Genomic DNA, 24,341 nt, shown 5'->3' on the forward strand with positions numbered 1-24,341 from the left:
TGGGCTGGGCGCTGGACCCTCCCGCCCGGCCGGGCTCGAAGGGCGCCGCCAGCCCCAGGCTCCCCTCAGGCGCCCGGAGCTGAGGGAGGACGTCGCCGCAGGCTCCGCAGCCCCAGACCAGGGGCGAGCGAGCGCAGAAGTAATGGCTGTGAGGAAAAAAAAAAAACCCACAACCCTCTTTTTTTTGTGTGTGTTTAGTTACAGAACTTGGAGAAAGGGAACCTCTTCCTTTAGTACATGGCTAGATATTTTGGTCATTATTTAGTTTTAACGCCCACTGCATACTTCTTAAAAATGTTGCGTCTCCACATGTTATTTCTTTCATCACTGTTTGCCATTTTGGTTCAGACACTAAAATACGGTTGTTTCCCTAAGAAAAAGATGTGGCTTGTGGGATCCATTAACTGTTGGTCATGGGAGATGAAGACTTACGCAATTATAAACACAGTTTTTCACAAAAGCCGTGTAAGTGCAGTATCCTGTCGAGACTAGCGAGAGGAGGGAGTTCAATGAAAGCTTTGAAGAGCGAAAGTTTTGATCCCAGAATCAGTTTTTGAAGCAGTCGCTCCGGGGAAGGGGCTCAGCAAACCCACCCCCACAGCCCGATCGAAAATCAGCGACAGCAGCCAGAGTGGAGATTAAGTTAAGGAAAAAATATGTTAATTTCTTTATTACATTTCCAATGTTATACATTACATTTTCAATATAATTTTTCTTCCTCCTGTGCTTGGCCTTTGCCATGTACCGATACCCCAAGAATGGGGTAAGTTGATTTTTGGGTTGTTACTGATCAAAATTATTCTGTGATTAAAATAGAGCAGGCAAAACCCCCCAAAAAGGTGATTCATTTTTTATTAATACCCATCCAAACAATACAGATAAAATAAAAATAACCTGCATAGTACACAAACATTTGGACAAACACAGCAGAAAGAAACAAAAAAAAGAGAACTAAAACATACCTAAGAAACCAACCACACACAGAGGGATTGCACAGTTAGGCACTCAGTATCACCAGGCGTTGTGACACAACAACAGTGTATCGTGACACATTTTATTGGAACTGACAGAAAATTTTATTCTCATATATAATTGAGCTTTGCCTTTTTCCCCCAATTTTTTAAAAAATAACTCTGTCAAATTAACTGAGAAATTTTCTCTGCTGCTTTAAAGACGCATTTATCTTCAAAAAGGGATATTGCTTATTATTAAATATATTTATCACCAACAATATATTCACTTTTATGTAACAGAGATATAATTCTCTCCAGGTAACTAGAAAACTATTTACAATTTAATTCAACTACAAGCGACCCGACCCGCAACTAACAATTTATATTAAACTTCCATTCTCCAGTATCAAGATTGTCATCGTTACAAGCAAGACTAAACTTTATCTCAGAAAGTCCCAGTGGTAAACCTTGCTCTGTTTCAAGTTAGGTTTTTTTGACAGGCAAAAAACATGCCACAGCAGAAGTTCTTACTTTTGTGGAAAGCATGTTTCTCCCACATACTTTCTTTAGGTTGTTAATTCCATGAAAGCCGCTTGAGGTGCTAACAGGTAATTAAAAAAATTACCTCTGTACTGCAGAGGATGTACCTTCCATATAGCAAAATGAGATTTGGTTTAAAACCTATGTGTAATATACAATGGACTGTACAGCACCACAAGACTACTTCAGAAAAACGTATTCCCACAGGCTAGAAAACAATGATTAAAGTTCATCAAGTTTTAGATCATTTTGTTTTAAAGAGAGGTACCGAAGTTATCTGGGAGACGCTCAGATCTGCAGCGTTACAAAGGCAATGACAGCAGTACCCCACATCATACATTATATAGAGAGGACGAAAATGTCAAAAAGAAAGGACTTTATTTGAGCTTTCTTAATAAATTTTAGGATATATTTGTTTAATATATGTATAAATATATATGTAGAAGTAATCTTTATTGAATTATGCACAGATAACAGCATGCGATGAAAAGAAAACATTACAGAGCAGAAGTGGGCTGAAATCAAGCGTCAAGGAGCACAACTGAAGGCTGCAATTTCTTTCTTCATTTCCTAGTAAGAAAAAAAAGAGACAAACGACAGTCAGCATGAATAAAAACTTAAGAACCCTGTTTATTTTTTCATAAAAAAGAATAAAGAAGCTGTACATACATACAATTGTTAGTAATATTTAGCAAATACGTGTGCTACCACCATCACAAAGTCTTTCCATACCCCCTAGCTTCAAATGCATCCCTATGCATCCAAAACAGAGAGTAGGCTGGAGAGACTGTATGGATCTGCATCAACAGTGGTTTCAACAATTAGAAAGAGGAGATGGTTCCTAAAAAGCCAGAACTAAAAAGCTGGAAATGTTATTTTCTGCACTCTGAATAACTGCCTGTTAAAATCTATCTCTTCATAGAGCAGAGCTTGCTCCTGACCGACTTGCACATTCTGAAAAGGAGATACTTGTTTGTTAAACCTGAAGGTAGAAGTAGAAAACAAAGAAATCAAGTCCCTCTTAATTTAAGCAGTAAAGTTTAAGTCACAAAAGCTCACAAGCGCTGAGATGACATAAATAAATCCCTTCTTATGCTAAAACACATCATTACACTAGATGAGAAAAGGGCACATTTTTTCAGGAATGGCCTCCCTGCATCCAAATAATCCTCACTGTTGCACAGTGGGAACGGAGTGTCCATTCTACTCTTTATCAGATGTGCAAGAAGAGATCAAGGTGACCAGGGCTGAAGAAAAGAGGCTTCCTCTTTTTTAAGACAGACTGAGGGGCATAAAGAATTTTTATCTATTCTCAGGCACAAGCATCTCAAAGGGATTCAAGGATCTTGAATCTGAAGACTGAATATTCAACCTATCTAAACCTATCCCCTCAGTACTGGGAATTCCTGACTGGGACTATGGGCGCCTCTGGAAGATTTCCGCTGAGTTCTGACAACTCAGAAACCCTCTCCGAGAGGGAGAGATCAGAGAATTTGACTCATTAGCATTAAGCCGTCAAGGCAGAAATCTCCCCAATATGTCAAATTAAAGATGCTTGAGCCATGCTAGTTAAAAAGAGATTATGGCAAGAGTAGAGAAAAGTCTCAAACTCTTGTTACGTTTCATACCTAATTTCTTTTCAAGAATGGAATGACTACTGTACAGAGTATTACCGTGTCTGCCTGCCTGTAGGGGGAGAAAGAGGAAGCGTCAGACTGAGCAAAGCACCCTCCTTTCAGCAGCCCCCTACCCCTGAACAGGTTCTGGAGAAGGACTAGTGACAGGCTGAGGTTAACTGCCTTGAGAGGGCTGTGGGGGTGGACCTATTGTCTTGTTCAAGCCTATTCCTGCTGAAACTGCCAGCAGTTATGCCAAATACAACAATGGTTTTGCAATATGGATAAATGTCTTCCAGACTGAAATGAAAAAGCCTTTTAACTCCGGCAACTAAGCAGTAAAGAGTAATGCTAAATAAGCGTGATATCCAGAGTGCACACGTACATATGCTTAACACACACACACACACACACACACCAGTGATAGAAAGTGCTGTAAGACAAAAAGTTTACCTTCACTAATTCAGTTTTGTCGTAATCTTCCCGATGACGGTAAATGCACTGACTGAGAACAGCATATAGTTTTTCCAAGTGAAATATAGTGAAGTTCTTAGTTATCGCAGTGACAAAATGCAACAGTTGCTGAAGGAGAAAAAATGAAAACTACAAGTTTAGAACAGCGCAAGATCCTTTGAATAGACTCTTTATGTTTTCAGAAGCTCAACAATAACAACAGAAGTGACATCTTACTTCCTTATATTATTAAACAAAATATGAGTGACACTTCAGAAAACAGACTACATATCTCACAAGGTTTAACAGGAGAAAATGAGTTAATTTTTCATACTTCAGAGAAAAGGAAGGCTTAAATTTCAGACATCGTTTTATTACTAATCAATCTATCACATCAACGGTTATAATTGTGAATCAACTGCTTCCAGAACAGCAGGGAACGACACAATCCACTTTGTCAGAGTTGCTGCCACAGCAAAGCCGCTGTTGTATTTCCATAGAGAAGCTGTTGCTGCAGTGCAGGGCACTGTGACGTGGACCTTTGGAAGCCAGGCTACACATCTGCCAGAGACAGCTGTGCCAGCTGGAAGCGGAAGCACCCTTAGGTGCTCACCGTCACCCATGAGCTGAGCACGTACAGAGCCCACGGCTCTGCTCAAGTGGCTGAAGTGGATCAGGGAGCAAAGTTAGATCAGCCAGCTCCTGCCTTTAAACCCAAAAGCAGGTAAACAAGCAGAGGGACTCTGCCTGTAGCACATTACCAATCCCTCACACAGTCGTTTCTGTTACCAAAGATGTGAAGGTGATAATCTCTGGGAAAGCTATGGCAGCATCTTCTTCTACTGCTGCGGCTGCTCAGGATCTGTGTGTTGTGTGAGGCTGTGAAGACGTCGCTTCAGAGAGCAGCCACACCAAATGAAAATATTACTGCCTTGCACCTGTCTGTCATCATCCGCCTCTCTCAGATCAGCTAGCCCAAAATTGGAGTATTCCCCTCAGGTTCATTCTATACAACACGCAGATAAATGCACAAAACCCATGCTTGTGTGCTTTCAAGTGCTGTGAACAGAAACGGTAGGATGGGACAGAGGTGTGTGGTCAAAATCCTGCGTGAAACTATCTCTAATTGCTGCCACATAGATGACTGCATGCTCTTCTATATGTTCATAAAGTTCTAGGCCTATTACCAAGCAAATACAAAAAAAAAAAACCCCACAAAAAAAATCCTCAAACAAACCCAAGCAGCTACATTTTGGAGGTTCACCTGGCTTATTCACTGCAGATGAGTTCCAAAGAGGCTCTCTGGTAGGAGCAGCTAGTTCCTATGGCACCCATGTTAATGAAACAAGTTTTCTAAAAGACACATTTCATGACTGTAGCTCTCCTTATAGCTGAAACATATATATACAGGCTCTACCATACCATTTCTGCAGTGGGCAGTAACTTCAGAGCACATGCTATTAGCGCTCTGACTGTGAAAGAAGTACGTGGCTTTTCTATATACGTAGGCAGATATGAACAGCAAAATCCCCTGAAATCTGCTTCCTTAGGAAGCCAGCTCTAAAAAGTTAGTTTCATCTCTACACATTAGGTCACAGCGTAATAACGTGACAGAAATTGTGTTGACAAGCCCCTTCACTGAAGGGGATTCCTATCTGACCACATTCTCCCCACACAGGGGAAATATCCATGAGAAACACGGAAACACTCCCTTTCTCATCGTGGCAGGTAAAGAGCAGCCTTCCTCTGCTTTGGCCAACTTCCTCGACTCCAACCTAGCAATTTTCCTAGTTTTCCTCACTGCAATATGCCCTGAAGATCAGGTCCTTGTTCTAGCCTCTCCATTTTGTGCAAAGAAACCTCTATCACCCCCTGCAGCCAGGCCCACTCTTTCCCCAACTGTAGCCTAGGATAGCAACTTCTCTCCTACGAGGGGCTGGAAAACCCTTATAACACTGTAACTGCATGAATGCAAAATTCTAACACTGGATTTTGAAAGAATTTCAGAAAACTAAGTATTAGTATTTTATCCACAATGAGCTTTATGTCAACCTGCTAACCAAGTCATCGCTGCTAGAAGCAAAGGTCCTTTTCAGGTTCCTAATAAATGAAACCATGCAAAAACCAAACCAAACCAAAACCTCAAAAGCCATCATAAAAACTGTTAAGACATTAATAGCCAACAGTACTAGCAGGTTGCCAGTGGTCTATTTTAAAATTCAACAAGCCCTTTTAAATTAAAAATTAGGAAGAGAACCCAGTCACCTAAAACTTAGTTCACCATAAGCAAGAAGAGCAGTCTACACCCAGGTGTGGAAACACAACAGTCATAGTCCATTACAGGTTGAAATACTTCACAAGCTATGTATCCTTCCCATAATTTGTTTTAATTGGTTAACAACTGACTTAATTTACAACTGTACACGTTGCAAGAAAATGTCCTACTTCAGTATTAACAAAACTGAAATTAGACTTACTTTGAGCTCACAGTAATCCACAATCACAGTCTGTGTGAGCATTTCCGTTGCTTTCTCGACACACGCCAGCTGTTGCTCTTGCACCCGAGAACATCTCGCACGAGTCACACAGTACACCCACGAATCTGGAACGACACAGATTTCTTAAGTCAGGATTTCTGTTTCTCTGGAATACAGTATCAGTGAAGTATCCTGTACCTGGAATACAGTCTCTCTCTGCAATGAGAGAGATAGAACTGTTACCATTTTTTTCACTGCAAAATGCTTGATTTTTACATTGTTTCTGGCAAAAGTCACCTCTCCATAAAAATTAAACTCGGACATAAAGCACTAGAGAAAAAGGCAGGGTAAAACCAGGAAAAAAAACCAGCTACGTTGCCATTACAGCACTGCCCGGTAAAACTCTGAAGTAATTTAGGTGAGAAAACACATCTTTTACGTTGCCAACATAAAAACATAAGTTTTTATTCCACATGTGACTCTGGCTCCACACTGCTTGAAGTACAGAGCTTTTTAACTCAGGCTGCTCATTACTGGGCAGATACTCATCCAAGAAAGGCAACAATTGTTTTTCAATCAGGTACCATTTGAAAAACAAACTTCAGAATCAAAAAGCCAGCAGCTTCAGAAAAGCATGAGTTTGGCTAGCGTAACTAGAGGGGCAGCATCATTATGCAAGAAACACTATGTGCTGATTTTAGAAAGATACATCAGAAATAACAGAATAGAATTTAAAAGGCTAAAACTTAATAAACAGTGTAAACCTCCTCAGGAGCAAAAAGGAGCTAAAGAAAGGACTTGTGGGACCTTTCACTTGCCATTTGAATCTCCATCTTCAGAATTTCCTGCTATTTGGCAATCCGGCATTTCACTCTCCTTTCTTAGGTCTGAATGTTCAGGAAGCATGACACTCTTCTTTTCAGAAGTAGATTTAGCCAAAAGAACTCTCTCTCTTTCATTTTCTGTCCCAGATTTATTTTCATTCGCGTTTTTCTGTCGTTCTTGAAGTATGTTTTCATTTTCTTCCATAGAAGAATCCTGTGTGGACTCACCGTCAGTGCAAACTGTGTTAGAAACATGTTTTTCTGGAGACTCTTCATCACACTCTACTTCATTTTGGTCTTCTGGAACTTTATTCTCTTTATTGAACTGAAAATTCCTCCTCTTTATTGCAATACTTGAAGACCCTTTTTTCTTTCTACGCTTTCTTTTTGACATATCTACAAAGAGATATCAGAAAAAGTAATCCAAAAAATTACCAAAACAGTTCTTCCTTCAAAATCCAGCATCCTCATCTTACTTGACTTACAGGGAAAATGATCAAAGGAGCTCAAGTACCATTGTCTGTCTCCCTACATACGTCTAGAGAAAGAGTTGCGAGTTAATGATGTCAATTTGCTATCAGATTTTAAAAAGTCAGCTACAGATTTTCATTCACAAAACCATCAGCTTCAAGATTTTATGAGCAGAAAATTCTTACTTTAGATAGGAAGTATTACTGCAAAGCAAGGTTATTAGGTGAAGTTGCTTACTGTCTTATTATGTGAACTAATATAGATGAACAACAGAAAAGCATCCGGAGACGAGCCCTTCTTCAAACCTGTTATAAAGCTGTAAACTTCAAAAGCTAAACATACGTTGAGCAGAGTTAAACAGACAATTTTAAGGCAATATTTTCTGGAGAAAAAATTGTCTGTAAAGACTTACACCTCATATGCTTTCTGATTCAGTTAACCTTGTTTGAAACAAACTTTGCATTTTTGCCTTCCAGAAAAACCCACAATTCTTTGTATTCACAGAGGACTGCACAAAGCATAGGGGTGAAGTCAATGGCAAAATTCCCAGCCATGCCAGTAAGACCAGGAAACTTCACACTATGTCATGCATTTGAATTGAAAGAGACCCAAGCCCCTTTGTTCTTTCATGTCATTTTCACAGGAAAAGCAAAGAAATAATAATCTTTCTTTTATATATCTATTATTATTGCTCCCCTATTTTTTCCCTTTTCCCCCTTCAATTTTTGATTTCAAAAGATACCAAAATTTAGGAGCCATTAAGTGTCAGTTGGACCATCAAGGCTAGCGTCTTACAATGTAAACTGTACTTGAACTTCATAACCATATGGAATGAATGACCCCTGGATTTATCCCACATTTTGAAGCAAATGAAAAAATGTAATGCCCCTGGCATGAAGAACCAGGCATCACAGAAACCTGTTGTGTCACAAGAACAGAGAAGGCATCAGCGACCCGAGCACTTTTTCCAAGAAAGTCTAAATAAAATGCAACTTGCCGTTACAGCGGGGTGTACTGGCATCTACAGGCACTGCTGGCATCTTCGTTTTCTCGTTACACTTTGAATCTGTTTTCTTACACCCAGGAACAGAGTTTTGCTTTGGCATTACATGGTAGTAAGATGGAGCATACTTTGAAGAGCTACAACCTTGCAATAAAGAACAGATAGCAAAGAATTGTGTCTTGCACTGTAATGTTACAAATACTGAGACAAGTCTTAAAATCCGTAGCGTCAAAAAAACCATACCTCTTTTTTTACGAGATTCTTTAATTTCTTCACAGTTTTGTTCAAAATCTTCATCCATTTCTTCCCTCACTATGGCGTATGCTGTATCTCTCAAAGTACAAGCTCTGTGCCTAATGAGACGATCTGAAATTTTACAGCCAGAACTGAGTATTTTCTACCAGCCAATGAAATCCTTTATTTTGCTTACTTAGAAAGATTTTGCCTTTTCATAGGTAGGTTCTAAAAGGTTATCTCAGTGAATATTTTCAGCATAACAACAAAAAAGTTAATTATTAAAGCACAAGCACTAGTTACTGATCAACGCTTCTATCACAAAATCATGCCCAAGTAGTTTAATGCCACAACATTTACAACCTGGTAAGAAATGCTCTCTGTGGATGTTTAAAATGATCTAATCCCAAGTCTGCTGTCCACAGATGACATTTACCAATCTATACATTTTAAATTTTTCCAAATTAGGGATAAAACCACATCCTCACCTCCAGGATCTTTATCTGGGTTGTACTCTAAAGCGTTGCTACAGATTAGATCGATGTCTTTTAGAAAATCTCCTGCTGTGAGGTACTGGTGCAAGTCAATCTTAGAGAGAACTGCCGAAAGGTCCATGGGCTGTTTAATAACTGCATCATAATCGGGTACCTACAAATGAAATATACATGCTCAAATTTAACACAGTATGTACCAAAAATAATTATTTTGATAAAATCAAATAAAGGACTTCTTAAAAACCCCAAATATTTATGACACATCCAAAGACGCAGAAATTAACCAGTTAGTTTCTTGAAAATAGAAGGGCTATTTCGACTGACTTTGAAGAGACAGACAAGAAGAGGGGCAAAAAAGAAGGAGGGAGGTCAGAAGTACATGTGAGGCAGAGAAGGGGACAGATACCCGGAGTGGGATTCATTTCACTTTGCTTTAGAAAATCACTGCAAAGAAAGGTTTCTCGGTAAAGTCACCTGAGATTCTCTTTGTTGGTGCCGGCAAGAAAAAGGCTGCAGGAATCGCACCTTTGAAGTATTTGTCCTAGACATTGACTTTAGAATGAGATAAAGGGACCCAGAGGTGCCCATTTCTTTACTCAGACCATAAAAGGAGCCTAATGACTAGTTTAGATGAGGAGTTCTGTTTGTCTAGATTACTCACATCTCGGAAACTAGAAGTAAAGGGAAAGACAAGCCAGCGGATGCTTAGGGGAACAGGATTTTGCTGAAAAGCAAAGCTATATTAAAACTACAGCTGACTTTGAAGTATATGCCCCTGGCTTAGGCTTATTCAATAAATTAAATGAGAGAAAGAGACAGAAGAAATGTATGGGAGGAAAAAGAAACCACATAGCTCTTATGGTGGATCTTATACTGAGGAGCTCCAGATGAAACAGAATCTTAAAATTTATTTTTAAAACTGCTGCTTCTACTCATGTTCTCACAGAAACTATTGACAGTCAATTAAAGAGCTTTAGGCTTTATTAAAACAGTCCTATATTATACCGTTTATAATTATAGAGAGAGAGATGTCTCTGCTTTTTAGTGCTGTAACATGCCTACATATCAAAGCTTTCTCATGAGTAAACTGTGTTGGCAGTTGGTCTAACTGACAGTTGGACTAGATGATCGTAGTAGGTCCCTTCCAACTGAAATATTCTAAAGACATTTTAGAAGGAACCCAGGGCTCTCAGTGAATACTGGAATAACTGACATTTGAGAGCCTCGAGGAGTCAGCAAAAGTAAAAGCAAAATTCACTTCCTGCTTCTTGAAAAATCAGAACAGTACAGTCCTAAAAACAAAGATAAACCTTCCTATAAAGAGCACATGTACACTGAGAAATACACACACAGAGACATTATGAGTACATACAGATAAAAATCGTACTACAGATGAACATTAATTTACCTCCTCTGGGTCAACAGGCTTTGTAAATGCTCTGAAACGTCTGTCAACGGCAAGTCTATGAGTCACATCCCTTAAGAAGATCCTAAGTTCACGCAACGTATCCTCTTCCTGCTCCTCCAGCTGTTTTATTTCTTTCTCTGTCAGCTGCCGAGGCTTAGGCGGCGGAGCTACAGGGAGTACTTCCAGCGGCCGCCAGGCTTATATTAATCAGAAACTTTTAGTCAATTTATGGTACTCAAATACAAGCATATGAAAAACTGATAGAAAATTACCACCAAAGAAAATACTGTATAGCTATTAACTTACGCAGTTTTATATGTATAATATCCTCACCTGCGTTGTTTTTTGATGCAGGAGGTTTAGCAGCTTGGTTTACAATTAGGTCCTCAAAAAATGCTCTTCTTTCTTCCTTACTAGGCAACTGGACTTTGAAAACTTCTTTATAATCATTAATAAACAATTCTTTTATCTAAAGCATGAGGAGAAAAGACATTTCATATACAAGGCCACACAAATCCATATTCTATTCCAAAAAGAAGAGTAACTTTCTAAATTAAACTGAATAATCATCTGAGTAAGACAAACTGTGAAGTTATTTTCTTGGCCTTGAATTGCTAGATTTTGATAGGTTAGTGTTAGCAAATTACAGTATCTTCTCCAAGGAACACCTCTGGAGTTAAAGCTCAATGAAGGGACCATATGATACACTGATGAACTGGTGACGTTCACCACCTCCAAGACTGCTTTTTTTTTTTGTATTTACCTGCCTTGCTGTCCTTTAGTTTGCATCTTTATGGCAGCTATAGAGGGAACAGGCAGAGTTCAGCAGACAAGTGTGGGCTTTTTCATAAGGCTGGTTTGGTTTTTATAAAAAATTACTTAAAATGAGGTGTCTGAAGTTGCACACTTCCAAGTTTTACTCCATTTTTCAATCTCTACTACCAAAAGGTATGGAAGGAATTTCAATACTTATTTTAGAAAGAATTTATTAACATTATAAAAACTTCCATAGAAAGGTAAGTCCTTTCAAAGCATTTGATGATAAACACATCTAGGTAAGCCCCCGCCACCATAACTGAGAGAAAATAATCAGAGCAGCATATTCATATTTTTAACACCTTCCTTTAATTCACACTCTCAGATGTCTAGAAAGCCAAGCATGTGCTCTTACTCAATTTTGTTAAGGAATACAACTGAAAATTGATTTCCAAGTTACTTCAACAGAAGTTGGGACTTAAAGTTGTAATTTGTAGATCTTTCACCTTTATGAAGAAAACGAAATTTTTATTAAAGAATTTAAATTTTAAATTACATTCCAACATTAACAGTGTGACCACTGTATAATTTTCAGTAAAAATACCTTTCACTTTTCAGTAGAAATGTTTTCAATAAAAATACCTTTTCCCTATTTATATTTCAAGCACCATATATTCTTGACTAAGTACATACCTGACCATCATGAAGTCGCTGGAATTATTGTCTGAAGTAAATTTATACATCTGTCTAATAAGCATGAGTGTATGAGAAGGGGGAAAAAGTTGGGTCAAAGTTAATCTCTTTACTCGGAAAACACTTCAGACAAATGCTTTCAGCATTGTTTTGTCTAAGCAGATTTTAAGGGACCTGGTCAGGGTGCCTAAGTAACAACAGTGTGAGTTTGCTTAAAAGTGCACAGTACTCCAATGCTTAAAGTATTTATAAATTAACAAGAAACAGAATTTAAAAAGTAAGAAAAGTATTGACAGAAATACCTCTTTTGGGAGATCTGCGTGACACACATCAGATGTTGCAAGCAGCAAAACTGGAGCAAATGTTGGAATGTTCTGCAGTAGTGTTGTAAAAGTAGCTTTCAATGTAGCTCCAACAGCCTCCCACCACAAATGGATATGTGGGATATAAATTATACTTGGTGCTGTTCTTTGAGCTTCTCGCATCAACTGGTAAAACGAAAGCTTGGATAAGAACACTAAACCATGTAGAAAAGGCTAATAAATGACTACTTATCTGTCAAACTATCTTATGAAACAGGAGGACATGAAGCCAAAACATCAAAACAAACCAACAAAAGAACAACTCCTTAGCAATACTTAGATAAAATTTTCACTTTGACTCAAATATAGCCATAGCTACGCAGACAGAAACAGACCCGAATCTCTGCCTGATTTCAAATCTACTTAGGTGTAAGGTATCTTCTAAAGAGCCTCACAACTCAGCTGGTGTGGTGGCGTGCCTGAAAGAACAAGATTCACAGCTATTAGTCTGTGTAAATCACTACACAACTGCCACTACACCATTTCAGTTCAGAGTGGGCATGTATCCATGTCAGACCGGAGCACAGTCAAACCAAACAAAGACCTATGTGAAAAGATGAGAGCTGTGACTGTAAAAGAAGCCTGGTTATAATTCATAACTTCCAAGTACATTTTATAAGAGGTGACCAGTCTTCAGCCTGCCTGAAGAGCTTAATCACTCACAGCTCCTCATCACCAAAGGACCCGTCAGACCAGATTACGTGCGTTGGAGCACAAGCCGTTGCCTACAGATGGTATCTCAGTCACAGAAGAGGCCATGCATCTACAGCATGAGGAAAGAGGCAACAGTCCTTTCACATGACAAATTTCTCTGTGCACTCTTTCAGATGACCAGTATTCAGGGAGTTCTCACCACAAGATGGGAAGTGCATGTGGTACATCTGGGCAGTGACCAGACATGGTAGTTATATGACCAGATTTATATGATTCAACCATCACGTAACAAAAAAGGACTTGTTCCTCTGATGCGACAGATGAGTATCCAGCCATGCAATGTGTCTGTCCTTACTTGTACAACTCTCAAATGCTGCTACTAAGGGTCAAAATATTTTAATACTGCGATGCCAAACAACGAAATGGATTTCCAGTCAAAAGGTAAAAAGGAAAACAGCACTAAATCTGCTTATATTTAATTTTCCTAGTTAAGAAAAACATACCACTGTACAAATGTAAGTGTCCCATGAATTTTAATGCTTTTACTGCATATACTGCAACAGTAGAAGCTGTATATGTCTATGTAAAAAAAGAAACACTTTTCACCAAAACCTGGATTGCCTTACAAATATAATAAAAAAGAAGGCTACAGAAAGTGCACAACATGCAGTCAGGCTGATGCAGAGCCATCTACTGGGAGCACAGTCTTAAGAAGCAATTAAAACAACTTTCTGGATCCCACCAAGACCAGCGAGATTTCTTGCACTAATGAGAAGTTTATTAGCAGCACCTCCCAGCTTCCTGAACCGCTAGCAACATCCTCACTATTTAATTTGGAATGGAAAATATGCCCATGTACAACCTCCTTATTCGGTATCATTCAATCTAGAAGAAAAGCGGATTTTCAGACAGACGTAAACATAACAGCACATTCAAAGCAGGCCACCTCCATTAAGTAGTTTAAATACAGTTCATGAATCCTATGAGGTTAAAGAGAAAAAAAGAGATACCTGTGCACATGTTTCTTCTGGTGATGTGATGCTAATAAACAAAACGGACAGGTCTAGTGTATAAACTGGAAACTTTTCCAGGGCATGTATTACTGCAGGTGCCAAATGAGAAGCTTGCCCATATCCTGGCTCTCCAAATAGTAAGAACCGGGGCCTGCAAGATGTTGGCTGGCAATAAGCATTTCTAGAACAGTAAGAAGAAAACAAGTTTAAAAATGAAGTGATGAATAGGCGCACAGATGCTAGTTGTTTTTTTTTTTCCTATAGGCTTTATTTTTTTGTGGGGGTGGGTAAATACTCTCCATATTCCAGCAAATAATAAGCTGGTCTGTGATCAGGAAGAGTATCAAAGCGCATTTTCTTACAAACTTGTACCATACTGCCCCTAAGAAACCCTGCCAATCCCCAGCATGTCTGCTATTCATTTGGCTGGGTTAAGTAACAGCTCTTAAATCACACAGCAGGACGGTCCAGCTAAATACACAGACAACAACTGGTCAGTAACCCAATATGGGGGAAAATAACAACCCTCTCTCTCAGCACACACCGATCTGGATCTCTTCATCACCTGTAAACACCAATTTTCAGTAGGTCCTGAGTTTAAATAACTGTAAGATCTTTACATCTGTCAAGTTTAGCTGAAATTTGGCCAAAGTTACTGGAGACGGTGGGAAGGAAGGAGCACAACAACATTTCTAGAAAAAAAATTAATGTGGGCACTGAAACATATTAGCTGTTATCTGAAAAAGTACACAATTGGACTGGTTAAATTACAGTACACTGAATACATAGAAGATTTATGCTTATTTTATGCAGTCATTCAAATTGTTTCACTTTGAATTGGGTATTAACTTCCCAGTAATCGCATGAAACACATCTGTGAAGAGCATGTTTTTTCCACCACAATACTGTTGTACCTTTACTGGCTGAACTCAAAGATCCTAGAGACCTAACCAAGCTCAGCAGTTCAGAAGATCTTCTGGACAGCACAACAATAGAAATTGAGAAAAATAACTGACACAGCAGGGACCACAACAAGCTATTTTTTCAACTGTTGGCTTATACGACTTCCACATTAGAATGTTAACATAAACTTAGTAGCCTAAAGGTACAAAATGCAGATGTGGTTTAAGTTTTTCCTCAGTGTTTTAACACACCATTTCTCAATTTTTTTTCTGCTACATAATCTGCTACTGGTTTAACAGTCTTGGAAGGCAGAAGGGCAAAGATGGCTACACAAATCCATATGGCTTTTTTTAGCTAGAAGGACAGACAGCACATTTCTTTAGTCTTGAGTCTTTCAAGGAATACCATAGATTAAATCAACATGTTCTAATAGTCTGTGTAGCACTTCGACTTAGGAAAAGAGGGCTGAGCAGTTCAGTTTGATGGGTTATGGCAGTGTACTCCATTAGAATATCAGTACTCATCAGCTGGATCTTCAAGCTTACTTCTTGCAAATACTGACCACCCCACCCCCACCTTACTCCTTCATCTACCACCCCTCACACCAAAACTGTTTACAGACCCAGCCATCTTAAAAATGTAAACATAAATGTAACAATAGTTTACCTGCTAAAATTGAGGAATTTTTCATTTTGTCTATCAGGCGTTTTATGCGTTGGCTTATCTTCAAAGATCGATGGTGTCTCCTCATCACTGTCAACAGTATAATTTCTTAAAATATGATTTAAACTGTCTGAAAGATAAGAGAGGTTTGTTAACTTTCCTGAATAGTCCGTATCTCACTCTTGCATTAACGCAGCTTCTAAATCCGTGCTGGAAACTCCTTATCTCCTTATCTTATATTTCTTCATTTGAGGGCACATGCTGAATGCTATTTTTTGAAGAGTTCATCCTACCACAGACCTAAGGAAATTGCATAAGTCTCTACAAAGCTGTCCTAAGTCCCATGATTTGCATAAGGTTTATCTCTCTGTTGGTGAAAACTTGGAGGTTTTTTTCCATAGAGTAAAGATGATTAGGAACAACCTCTGCAGTTCCTAGACACCTGAAAAACCCAACAAGGCCACCTCCTTCTGGAGCAGGTTCCCCCACTGGAAGTGAGGGCATGTGATTGCCACAGACTTACATCTGTCTAGGACTAGCGAGTCAGAATAGACAGACTAGCACACCTACTGAATAAGGCTCCTCAAAGATCACGAAAGGAGGAGATAATGGAAAGCAGACAACGGAGAGGGGATGCCCCTAACCTCTCTGCCTTAATTTTCTTGTTGGATTTGTGCCTTTATTTTACCAATGCAAATATATCTCCCAGCTCTACTGGGACTAATACTCTCAAGGGATTAGCATAATACCTAACCACAGACCTCCATTAATCAGGAGTGGAGTGAGTTTATCAATTTATTTGCTCTCACCAACTGACAGACTAAACCCGATCAGGACTGATGCAGTCAGGAGCATGAGCTCACATACGCTATGCAAGCCAAGCCCTGAAGTACACACTACTAAAACATTCTGATCTCACATACAAGTGTACAGTGTGATCCACAAACATTTAAATTAAGAGACTATGGTTAAAAATCATGATAGCTAAACCAGTAGCTTAAACCACTTATACTCATATTGTGGTTCTGCCATTCTTCAGACGGGAATTGGAAGCATTCCTGTAAAAATGGCCTTCTCCCACCATTTAAACATTTATTTTGAAAGAGGTGCCTCATACATGAAGCCTCAGATCCATCTCCACAAATGATAATTATGTTAGCTACTCTCAGAAACAAGGTGCTCTAGCAGAGAACACATAGTTCTCTAATGCATATTGTGAGTCATTCACAGTTCCATTTCAGTTCTGAATCCAGAATAAAAACGATGCACGATATTCCCGAAATAAAGGCATGCACATGCATATTATAAAATTCTGCTGTCACTACAGCTGAGAGGTTTGTGTATGTTGATTGCACAAATTGGAAGTTTTTGCTTTGGCAGAATTTTAAAGAAGTGAATGCTATTGTTATTATACCTTGCTGTTGGTCCTTCTTTAGTGCAAGCTCTGCATGGGGAAACACTCGCTGCAAGGCTTGTAAAATTCTTGCTAGCGTGTTTTCAAGCAGTGGCTTTGAAATAGATGATAGTGCTCGCCCAGGTGAAGCCACGGCCCTCTGTGAAGCTGCAACAGTCTTCTGCATAGCCATGACAAAATCCTTTGCTGTTATTTTAATAGAAGCGATATCTAACTGTAGTTTCTCGCTACTTTTGTATATCTGAGGATAGCGGCGGCGCAAAGCACAGAGGGCGGCTTCAGCACATAAGGATTTAATATCAGCACCACAGTATCCTAATAAACAAAACAAGAATCAAACATTATGTCAGTCTCAGGCAACACAGAAGTCAAGGCTGAGGTTTCCATAGTGCAACACTGAAACACTGTGTATGCAGCCAAAAATTAACTCGTTAAGAGAGAATTTAAAGAGTTACTGCACTGCAAAGAAGTTTTGTTAGGTGGCTTGCAGCCTGATAACCTGGCGCTTATAAAGCAGCCTCCTAAACAAAACTTCAATCCTGAGGAAGATGCCCAAAACCCACTTAATGTTCTGAGAGACAAAAAAAAAAAAAAAAAAATTTAAAAGAAGCATCTAACATTGTTTGCTCCCAAGGCGTGCCAGCTGCCCCACGGCCTCGCTCAGCAGCAAGGCATAAGAGCTCAGGTACTGCCTGGTACAAGCTCAGATTCCTTAGGACTCAGTCACAGGCAGTAACTCGCTTTGTTTTCAAACTTACCAACACATTTTTCAGCAAGCTCTTCAAGAAACATGTCCAATGGCTTAGGCGTCCAGTCTCGTGTGTGAATCATGAAAATCTCCTTTCTAGCCTGGAAACAAAATGATTGCATTTTAGTTTGTCCTAAATTTTCTCTTAAAAAAAAACCCCAAAAAAACACAAGGCCCCACAAACCCCTCACAATTAATACAAATACTTTTCCTCTCTGGTAAACTTTTAAGTATTTTAAAGTTCAGTTAATACGCTCCCTGCTTTTTCAAGCAGCAAATTTAATAATTCTCAATTTGTTACATTAAACCCTTTCTGGGGGCCTGCAGTGGAATAAAAGAGATTTATAGCTTCCATAAAAAGTAAGTTTCCCCAAGTATGAGACCTAATGATTCTGATGTGAAAATGGTAGTAAAAAACTTATCTGCAAACCGAGATTTTTTCATCCAAGAAAACGATCTCAAATTTAGCAAAATTTCATTGTGACATTGTCATTAGTTCATCGAATTTGCTTTTCTGCCAGTTCATTCAAGGAAAACAGTCCTAGCACTACATTTCAAATCGCTACAATTACTACAAAGAAGAACAGTAATTATAACTCAAACTACTGTCACTGATCAAGAAAATGTCAAATGTTGCCTATCTTCATCTCTGATCTTAGCAAGAGTTTCATTTAAGTATTTTCCTGGTACAAAGATTAGTTATGGCAGATTTCTAGAATTCTTCCAGAGTAGAGAATCATGTATTATATCTGTTTCATGGCACCTCCTCTCCTGTTCTTGAAAGCAGGTAAAAACTAGAAACAAATGTTTGTATTAAATACACTGCCTAGTGTGCTTCTAGTAGCTTTCAAAACAATAAGCGTTTTATCCAAAAGGTGCTAATAAAAGAAGTATCAGTGATAGCCAGCGAAAACCCACAGAAACAGGGTTTCAGTTTTGCACAGTATCTTCTCCCCTGCCCGCCCCAGTATTTTTTGGTTGCTGTACACTTATTTTTCTATTGTCTAGCTATAGCCATTGAACTAGAAGCTTCCCAAGCCCTGCACAGTGTACTTCACATCTTTGTCCAACTCCTTGTTAACAAGTACGAGTAAGAATCTCAGATCCCAAAATACTTCTAGATATCTCCCAGGATACCCATCCCGGGAACAATCCGATACAGGTACATCCCCTGTCCACCCATAAACCAAGAACTGAGAGCAAGAGCACTTCAGGGTGAAAATGCCTGAGTGGGTTAAATAAATAAGCAAACATGAACTGCTTTGGGAATTAAAAATTTCAATTTGCTGCAGCACCGGCCTTGATAAAAGCTTTTGTTAGCAAAAAGGAATTCTCATGTGCACACCATTTCTTTCATTTTCAAGATGAGATAGCAATAACTTACAGCTAATTCATACATTCGTTCGTTCTTAAACATTTCAGTGACTAGCAACATCACATTTTCTTGGCTGGTCACGGTGAAATCAAAACAAATTAGAACCAACTACTTGTCGAAATCATCTTAATCCTATCTATTCAGTACTAGATCTGCCCCTCCACAGTACAACACAGTCTCTCCAGATATCCCTCTTTTGTCCAAGTTGTACAATGTTGGTTTCGACTTTAACTGCTCCATGGGTTTGTTATAAAGATGGACTTTGCCACATTACCATTAAGGTTGAGTTTAAATTCTGACCTCTTTATTTGGCAAGCTGAAGAGGAACTCTCGATCAAAGCGTCCGGGTCTTCGCAAAGCGGGATCTATGGAATCCAGTCTGTTGGTTGCTCCGATTACCACAATCTCTCCTCTGCTGTCCAAGCCATCCATAAGTGCCAGAAGTGTGGATACAATAGAGCTAACAGAAAAAATATAATTTTCATTCACTGGTTTAGTAAATTTTATTACATTCTACATGACCTTCTCCAATGATCACTCAAAAAGCCCAAGCTTTTAATTGATGAGACGTCGATTCATGAAAGACTTATTTTTAAGACACAAAAAAATAGATAAGGTAACACAGGCCTTGTGTTAATATCAAATTTAGTGAATTGTTTGCAGTTATTGTTTAAAAATAATCTGAAATTTAGTAGCATTAAATTACTAGTTTTCAGGATAAATGAATATGTCACAAAGTTAAATAGGTTGTGGTCTTCTTTTCACAAAGATCAAGCAGCTTCTACATAGATACAAAAAAGTGTACTACCTATGAATTTGGTCTTGTTTACTGGACCGCACAGGAGCAAGACCGTCTATCTCATCAAAGAAAATAATTGAAGGTCGCATCTGGTAGGCCTAGAATGAAAACAAGGGAATATTGATATAAGTAAACCAGCTCTATTTTAAAGACAAAATGCATGAAAAACGTTAAGGTTGGAAAGAACTAGAACTAGATTTTTCAGACTAGCATCAGAGATCTCTACTAATTGAGCTAATGGAGCAAGAGGCTCGAATAATAGAAGACAGCAGCCTATGTCAACTCACTGAGACTGGGTGACAGAAAACAAATCATACCAGTAGTTTTTACAGCTATTTGGCAACCACCAAGAACAGAGCTAGGACTTAATTCAATTACAGGTTCTGAAAGCAAGCTTCTGTTGTGAATTTAAATGACCGTGCTTTCAGCCTTCATCTGCTTCCCTCTGATCGAAAGCCACCATTTCTTGCCTCCTGCAACCTTTTTTGTGGTTAGTTTTTGTGGGGTTTTTTTGTAGAGGTGGGGCAGAGGGGGTTGCTTTATGAGATTGTCTCAGTTGTTTTACTAATCTTTCCCAATACATCTCAAGATTTCAAGCCCCTAAAAACCCCACTGAAAAAGGAAACACTGAAAATGCCATTTCAGTGGAACAGACAAAACAAGAAAAAAAGTGAGTTCTCCTTAAAAATATTGACCACAGAAAATTACAGTTACAACTCGGGCAGAACACATGGCACATTTTAACCTTACCTGATCAAACAACAAACGAAGTTGTCGTTCAGATTCCCCTACCCATTTACTCAGGCAGTCAGCACCTTTTCTCATAAAAAAGGCCACTCTCCTGTCACCTTGGCTACATTCATTAGCAAGTGCACGGGCAACCAGTGTCTTTCCAGTCCCTGGAGGACCATAAAATAGACAGCCTCTGCAATTAAAAAAAAAAAAAAAAAAAATTATTCACGTAAGAAAAAAAATATCATTACAACCTCCATCCCTAAAACACATAACTCTTCTCTCCTAACCAAAACACATCATGTATAAGACAGTGGTAACAGAAGAAGTGTGAGAAAAGTCAAACAGATGGAAGTTTTGAGTACTTACACAATTCAACAAGGCAGTAAACAAAGTGAGTCAAGAGGATAATGCAGATATACAAAACCTTGAGAAAACATCGTAGTGTTCCAGAAGGACACTTCCAAAACTGCTGACAAACTAACAGGGATGGTTACAGCACAGTGGAGCCCAACAAGAACAAACTTCAGCGCAGAATGTGAGATAGGGCTAACTTATGAATCGCCAGTTCATTCTTCAATGATACACTGCATATTCATTCTTGTTTTCACAAAAGGCAAGATTTGATAGTAAAGCATTTCATTCTCCCTTCTCCCTTAAAAAGCTTTAAGTTACTGGATTTAGTCTCCCAGACCATCCACTGGTGATGATAAATGAGGAGGAAGTCTAAAGGTTGGATATTCCAGATAAATATCAACAAGAAAAGCCAATCCACTGATCTTTCAAAAAGAATTGCAATGAATAAAAAAGCAAAACACTAAAAGTTTTTTTTTCCATTATTTGTAATTGTCATAGTTTTACCCCAGCCTGCAACTAGGATCACACAGCCGTTCACTCAGTCCCTCCCCCCAACCACCATAGGGTAGGGAGAAGGGGAGAAAAAGGAGAAAAAAACCTTGTGGGTTGAGATAAAGACAGTTGAGTAGAACAGTAATGGAAGAGAAAAATAATAATTATGGTAAAAGAATATACAAAATAAAGTGATGCAACACAAATTGCTCTCACCACCCAATGACTGGTTGCCCAGCCCATCCCGAGCAGTGATTGCGGATCCCTGTCCCCCAGGCAATCCCCATTTATATACTGAGCATGACGTCCTGTCATGTTCCCTCTCAGCTTCTAGGGAAGCTTACTATACTAAGTCCTTGATTTCCTATAAACATTACTCAGCAACAACTAAAACATTATGTATTATCAATATTGTACTCATACTAAATCCAAAGCACAGCAGCTACTAGGAAAAAAGTTAACTCTGCCCCAACTGAAACCAGGACAGTAATACTTTAAAGTTACTGAAAGCAAAGAATTTAACGTCGTATTTCAACAGATCATGATTGAGTTTTGCTGACCAAGTATATATAAAGTTAACAATTAAATCTCTAATAATTTCATTTTATAACGCAGAACTAATTTAGCTGTGTAAGAAGTGAACAGATTCCTATCAAACAAACACTGCGAAGTTCTAGTTGCAAGTCCTATCAATTGTGAAATTGATACTTGAGCACTTGAAAAAAGAGAGAGTCTGGGGGAGAGACAACTGGGCTTCCAAGCAACAAGTTACAGTTGACTATAAGTCGATGATTCCTTTCTGCTTATAAACTAATCAAGTTGACTTGTACATAGAACTCAAACCAAAAACACACCAACCCCACCTTTTAAAGGCAAGACACTTTTAAAGTATATTCTCACCACAGAGTAAGTCTTTGAACCTACGTATGTTCTGGGTTCTATCCATTTTTAAGAAATTACTTCTTACTACTGCTAAAAAACTCCATCAACACTGCTGAAAATTTTGAAGCATGGAAACATATTGATACCTCAGTTGAAGGTTCTCCTGAAAATGGGTGAATTAGAATTTATAGCTTTAAACAATGTCTGTTACCTTGGAGGTTGAATTTTGAATCTCTCAAAGACTTCTGGATAAAGCAATGGAAAAACGACCATCTCTTTTAAAGCTGAAATGTGGTCAGAAAGACCACCCACACCATCAAACCGGACCTAAAGATAAATTCGAGAGAACACATTTTATATGTTAAAGAAAGCTGCAATCTCAATAAGGTTCCATCAGAAGTTGTCTGTCAGCACAAAAGAAATGTGCTGGGCAATTTTCAACCTGCTTGAGAGAAAACTGTAAACCAAGGTAGCTGTAGACAGCACGTTTTTGAGAGCTTTCATAAACACTGGAAACGTCTCATGGGCACAATGAACTAGAAATACTTACCGAACAATCTATTTGCATTGGATCAACATCAGCCAGACTCGCTCCAATTTTCATTCGATCCTTGTGAATTCCCTTTAACTCATCTTTCCGAAAGTTTAGTGGAAGACATCTAATTTGAATTAAGGAGAAAGATAAAGGTGCTTTCGAACTTAAAATGCAGCTAGAACATTTTTGCTTTTATAATGATGGCAAGTGAATGCAGAAGACCTTATAAATGAGCACAAACTTCCTAAATAGTTAAATATTTGTTCAAATTAGGTTACATTTAACACCCATAAGTAAATAAAGGAAAATGGTCACTCCAGACATTAAACTGAGCTAATTATTTTAACAACTCTGAAGGTTTATGAAAATCTATGCCAGTCAACACAGCACATACATGAATGCAAGCTTCGAACAAGTTATTCCGTATGTGGAGACTGTGAATCGACCTTGATTTGTGTGATGGAAGAACCCCTCAAAACACACTGACATCTTTCAAAGATTTTTTGCTTCTGCATTCAAAAAGTTACAGCCCAAAGGGACACTTATTTCAGTGTGGATTAACATTATAAAGGCTGCCCACCACTGCTGGTCCTTCCCAAGGACTTTGGGATGTGCGTACCTGAAGACACACATGGGCTGAACACTTATTTGTTAGATTGTTATTAAAATAGTTTTTCTAGAGTATTTGTTAAGTAACTAAACCTCTGTCATTTCCTCAATTGATAACATTTTCTGTTATAGTGGTTTTCTTTCTGAATCAAATACTGTAAAGTATAGGAGCAGTATTGAATTTACATTAAAAAAATTACATGAAAGTGTTTCTCCTCCCATTTCTGCCTAGAAATCAAATTGCTTATTAAAAGTATATCCTAAAAATCCAATTTTAGAGACTCTAGTTACAGTCATCAGTACATCAAGAGATATGGTTAAATATTGCCACCATTTAGAAACTGTACAAGATGAAGAGGACAACACTTCATGGTTAGGCAGATGCAAACTCCTCCCCAGTAGCTTTCTCTCTCCCCTATACTCCAGTTTCATTCACCTTGTCAAATCTCTGTTACGGCTGTGCTTTCTACGCCTCTCAAAATGCTCTTCATCATCAGATGAGGATGATGAGGAAGAGGATGTGGAATCACTGTTGTGGACTGCATGTCTCCGTCTGCAAACATTTAAATAAACAAGTAAAAAAAATTAAAGTACACGCTAAGTAACATCAAAATTTAAGTGAATTCTATATCAGAATTTCTTTTGAGATCTACTAAGTTTACAGATCATTGTACTCCTTATGAATCTGATTTCAAGGTACATGACATGAGTTACCTTGTGACAGCAAAATTTTATTTTTCTTAGGAGGGTAAAATGTTTAACTATTTTGCAAAGAAATTTCATAAACACAGTACTCATTTTGTCCACTCTCTCTCTCACACACACCCCTACACAAAACAAGTTTCACTGAGCATTATGTATCTACTCTGTGAAATATAAAC

General features: G+C 38.5%; 1 protein-coding gene across 1 annotated transcript in view; it reads right to left on the bottom strand.

Moving 5' to 3' along the window:
- Window positions 1-838: 838 nt before the first annotated feature.
- The window catches only part of ATAD2 (ATPase family AAA domain containing 2), a 37,762-nt gene continuing 14,259 nt past the window's right edge, over window positions 839-24,341 (bottom strand). The window contains exons 9-28 of the mRNA XM_074144878.1: window positions 23,897-24,013; window positions 22,867-22,975; window positions 22,528-22,643; window positions 20,604-20,778; window positions 19,863-19,951; window positions 19,355-19,514; window positions 17,690-17,780; window positions 16,932-17,246; window positions 15,521-15,647; window positions 13,949-14,132; window positions 12,225-12,410; window positions 10,807-10,942; window positions 10,474-10,670; window positions 9,060-9,219; window positions 8,581-8,703; window positions 8,332-8,481; window positions 6,858-7,259; window positions 6,040-6,164; window positions 3,563-3,691; window positions 839-2,063 (exon numbers count right to left, since the gene is read on the bottom strand). Coding sequence (XP_074000979.1) covers window positions 2,022-2,063; window positions 3,563-3,691; window positions 6,040-6,164; window positions 6,858-7,259; window positions 8,332-8,481; window positions 8,581-8,703; window positions 9,060-9,219; window positions 10,474-10,670; window positions 10,807-10,942; window positions 12,225-12,410; window positions 13,949-14,132; window positions 15,521-15,647; window positions 16,932-17,246; window positions 17,690-17,780; window positions 19,355-19,514; window positions 19,863-19,951; window positions 20,604-20,778; window positions 22,528-22,643; window positions 22,867-22,975; window positions 23,897-24,013 — 3,133 coding nt within the window. The 3' untranslated portion in view covers window positions 839-2,021. The remainder of the gene's footprint in view (window positions 2,064-3,562; window positions 3,692-6,039; window positions 6,165-6,857; window positions 7,260-8,331; window positions 8,482-8,580; window positions 8,704-9,059; window positions 9,220-10,473; window positions 10,671-10,806; window positions 10,943-12,224; window positions 12,411-13,948; window positions 14,133-15,520; window positions 15,648-16,931; window positions 17,247-17,689; window positions 17,781-19,354; window positions 19,515-19,862; window positions 19,952-20,603; window positions 20,779-22,527; window positions 22,644-22,866; window positions 22,976-23,896; window positions 24,014-24,341) is intronic.

The sequence above is a fragment of the Numenius arquata genome, chromosome 3 (assembly GCF_964106895.1).
Source record: "Numenius arquata chromosome 3, bNumArq3.hap1.1, whole genome shotgun sequence".
Lineage (NCBI taxonomy): Eukaryota > Metazoa > Chordata > Aves > Charadriiformes > Scolopacidae > Numenius > Numenius arquata.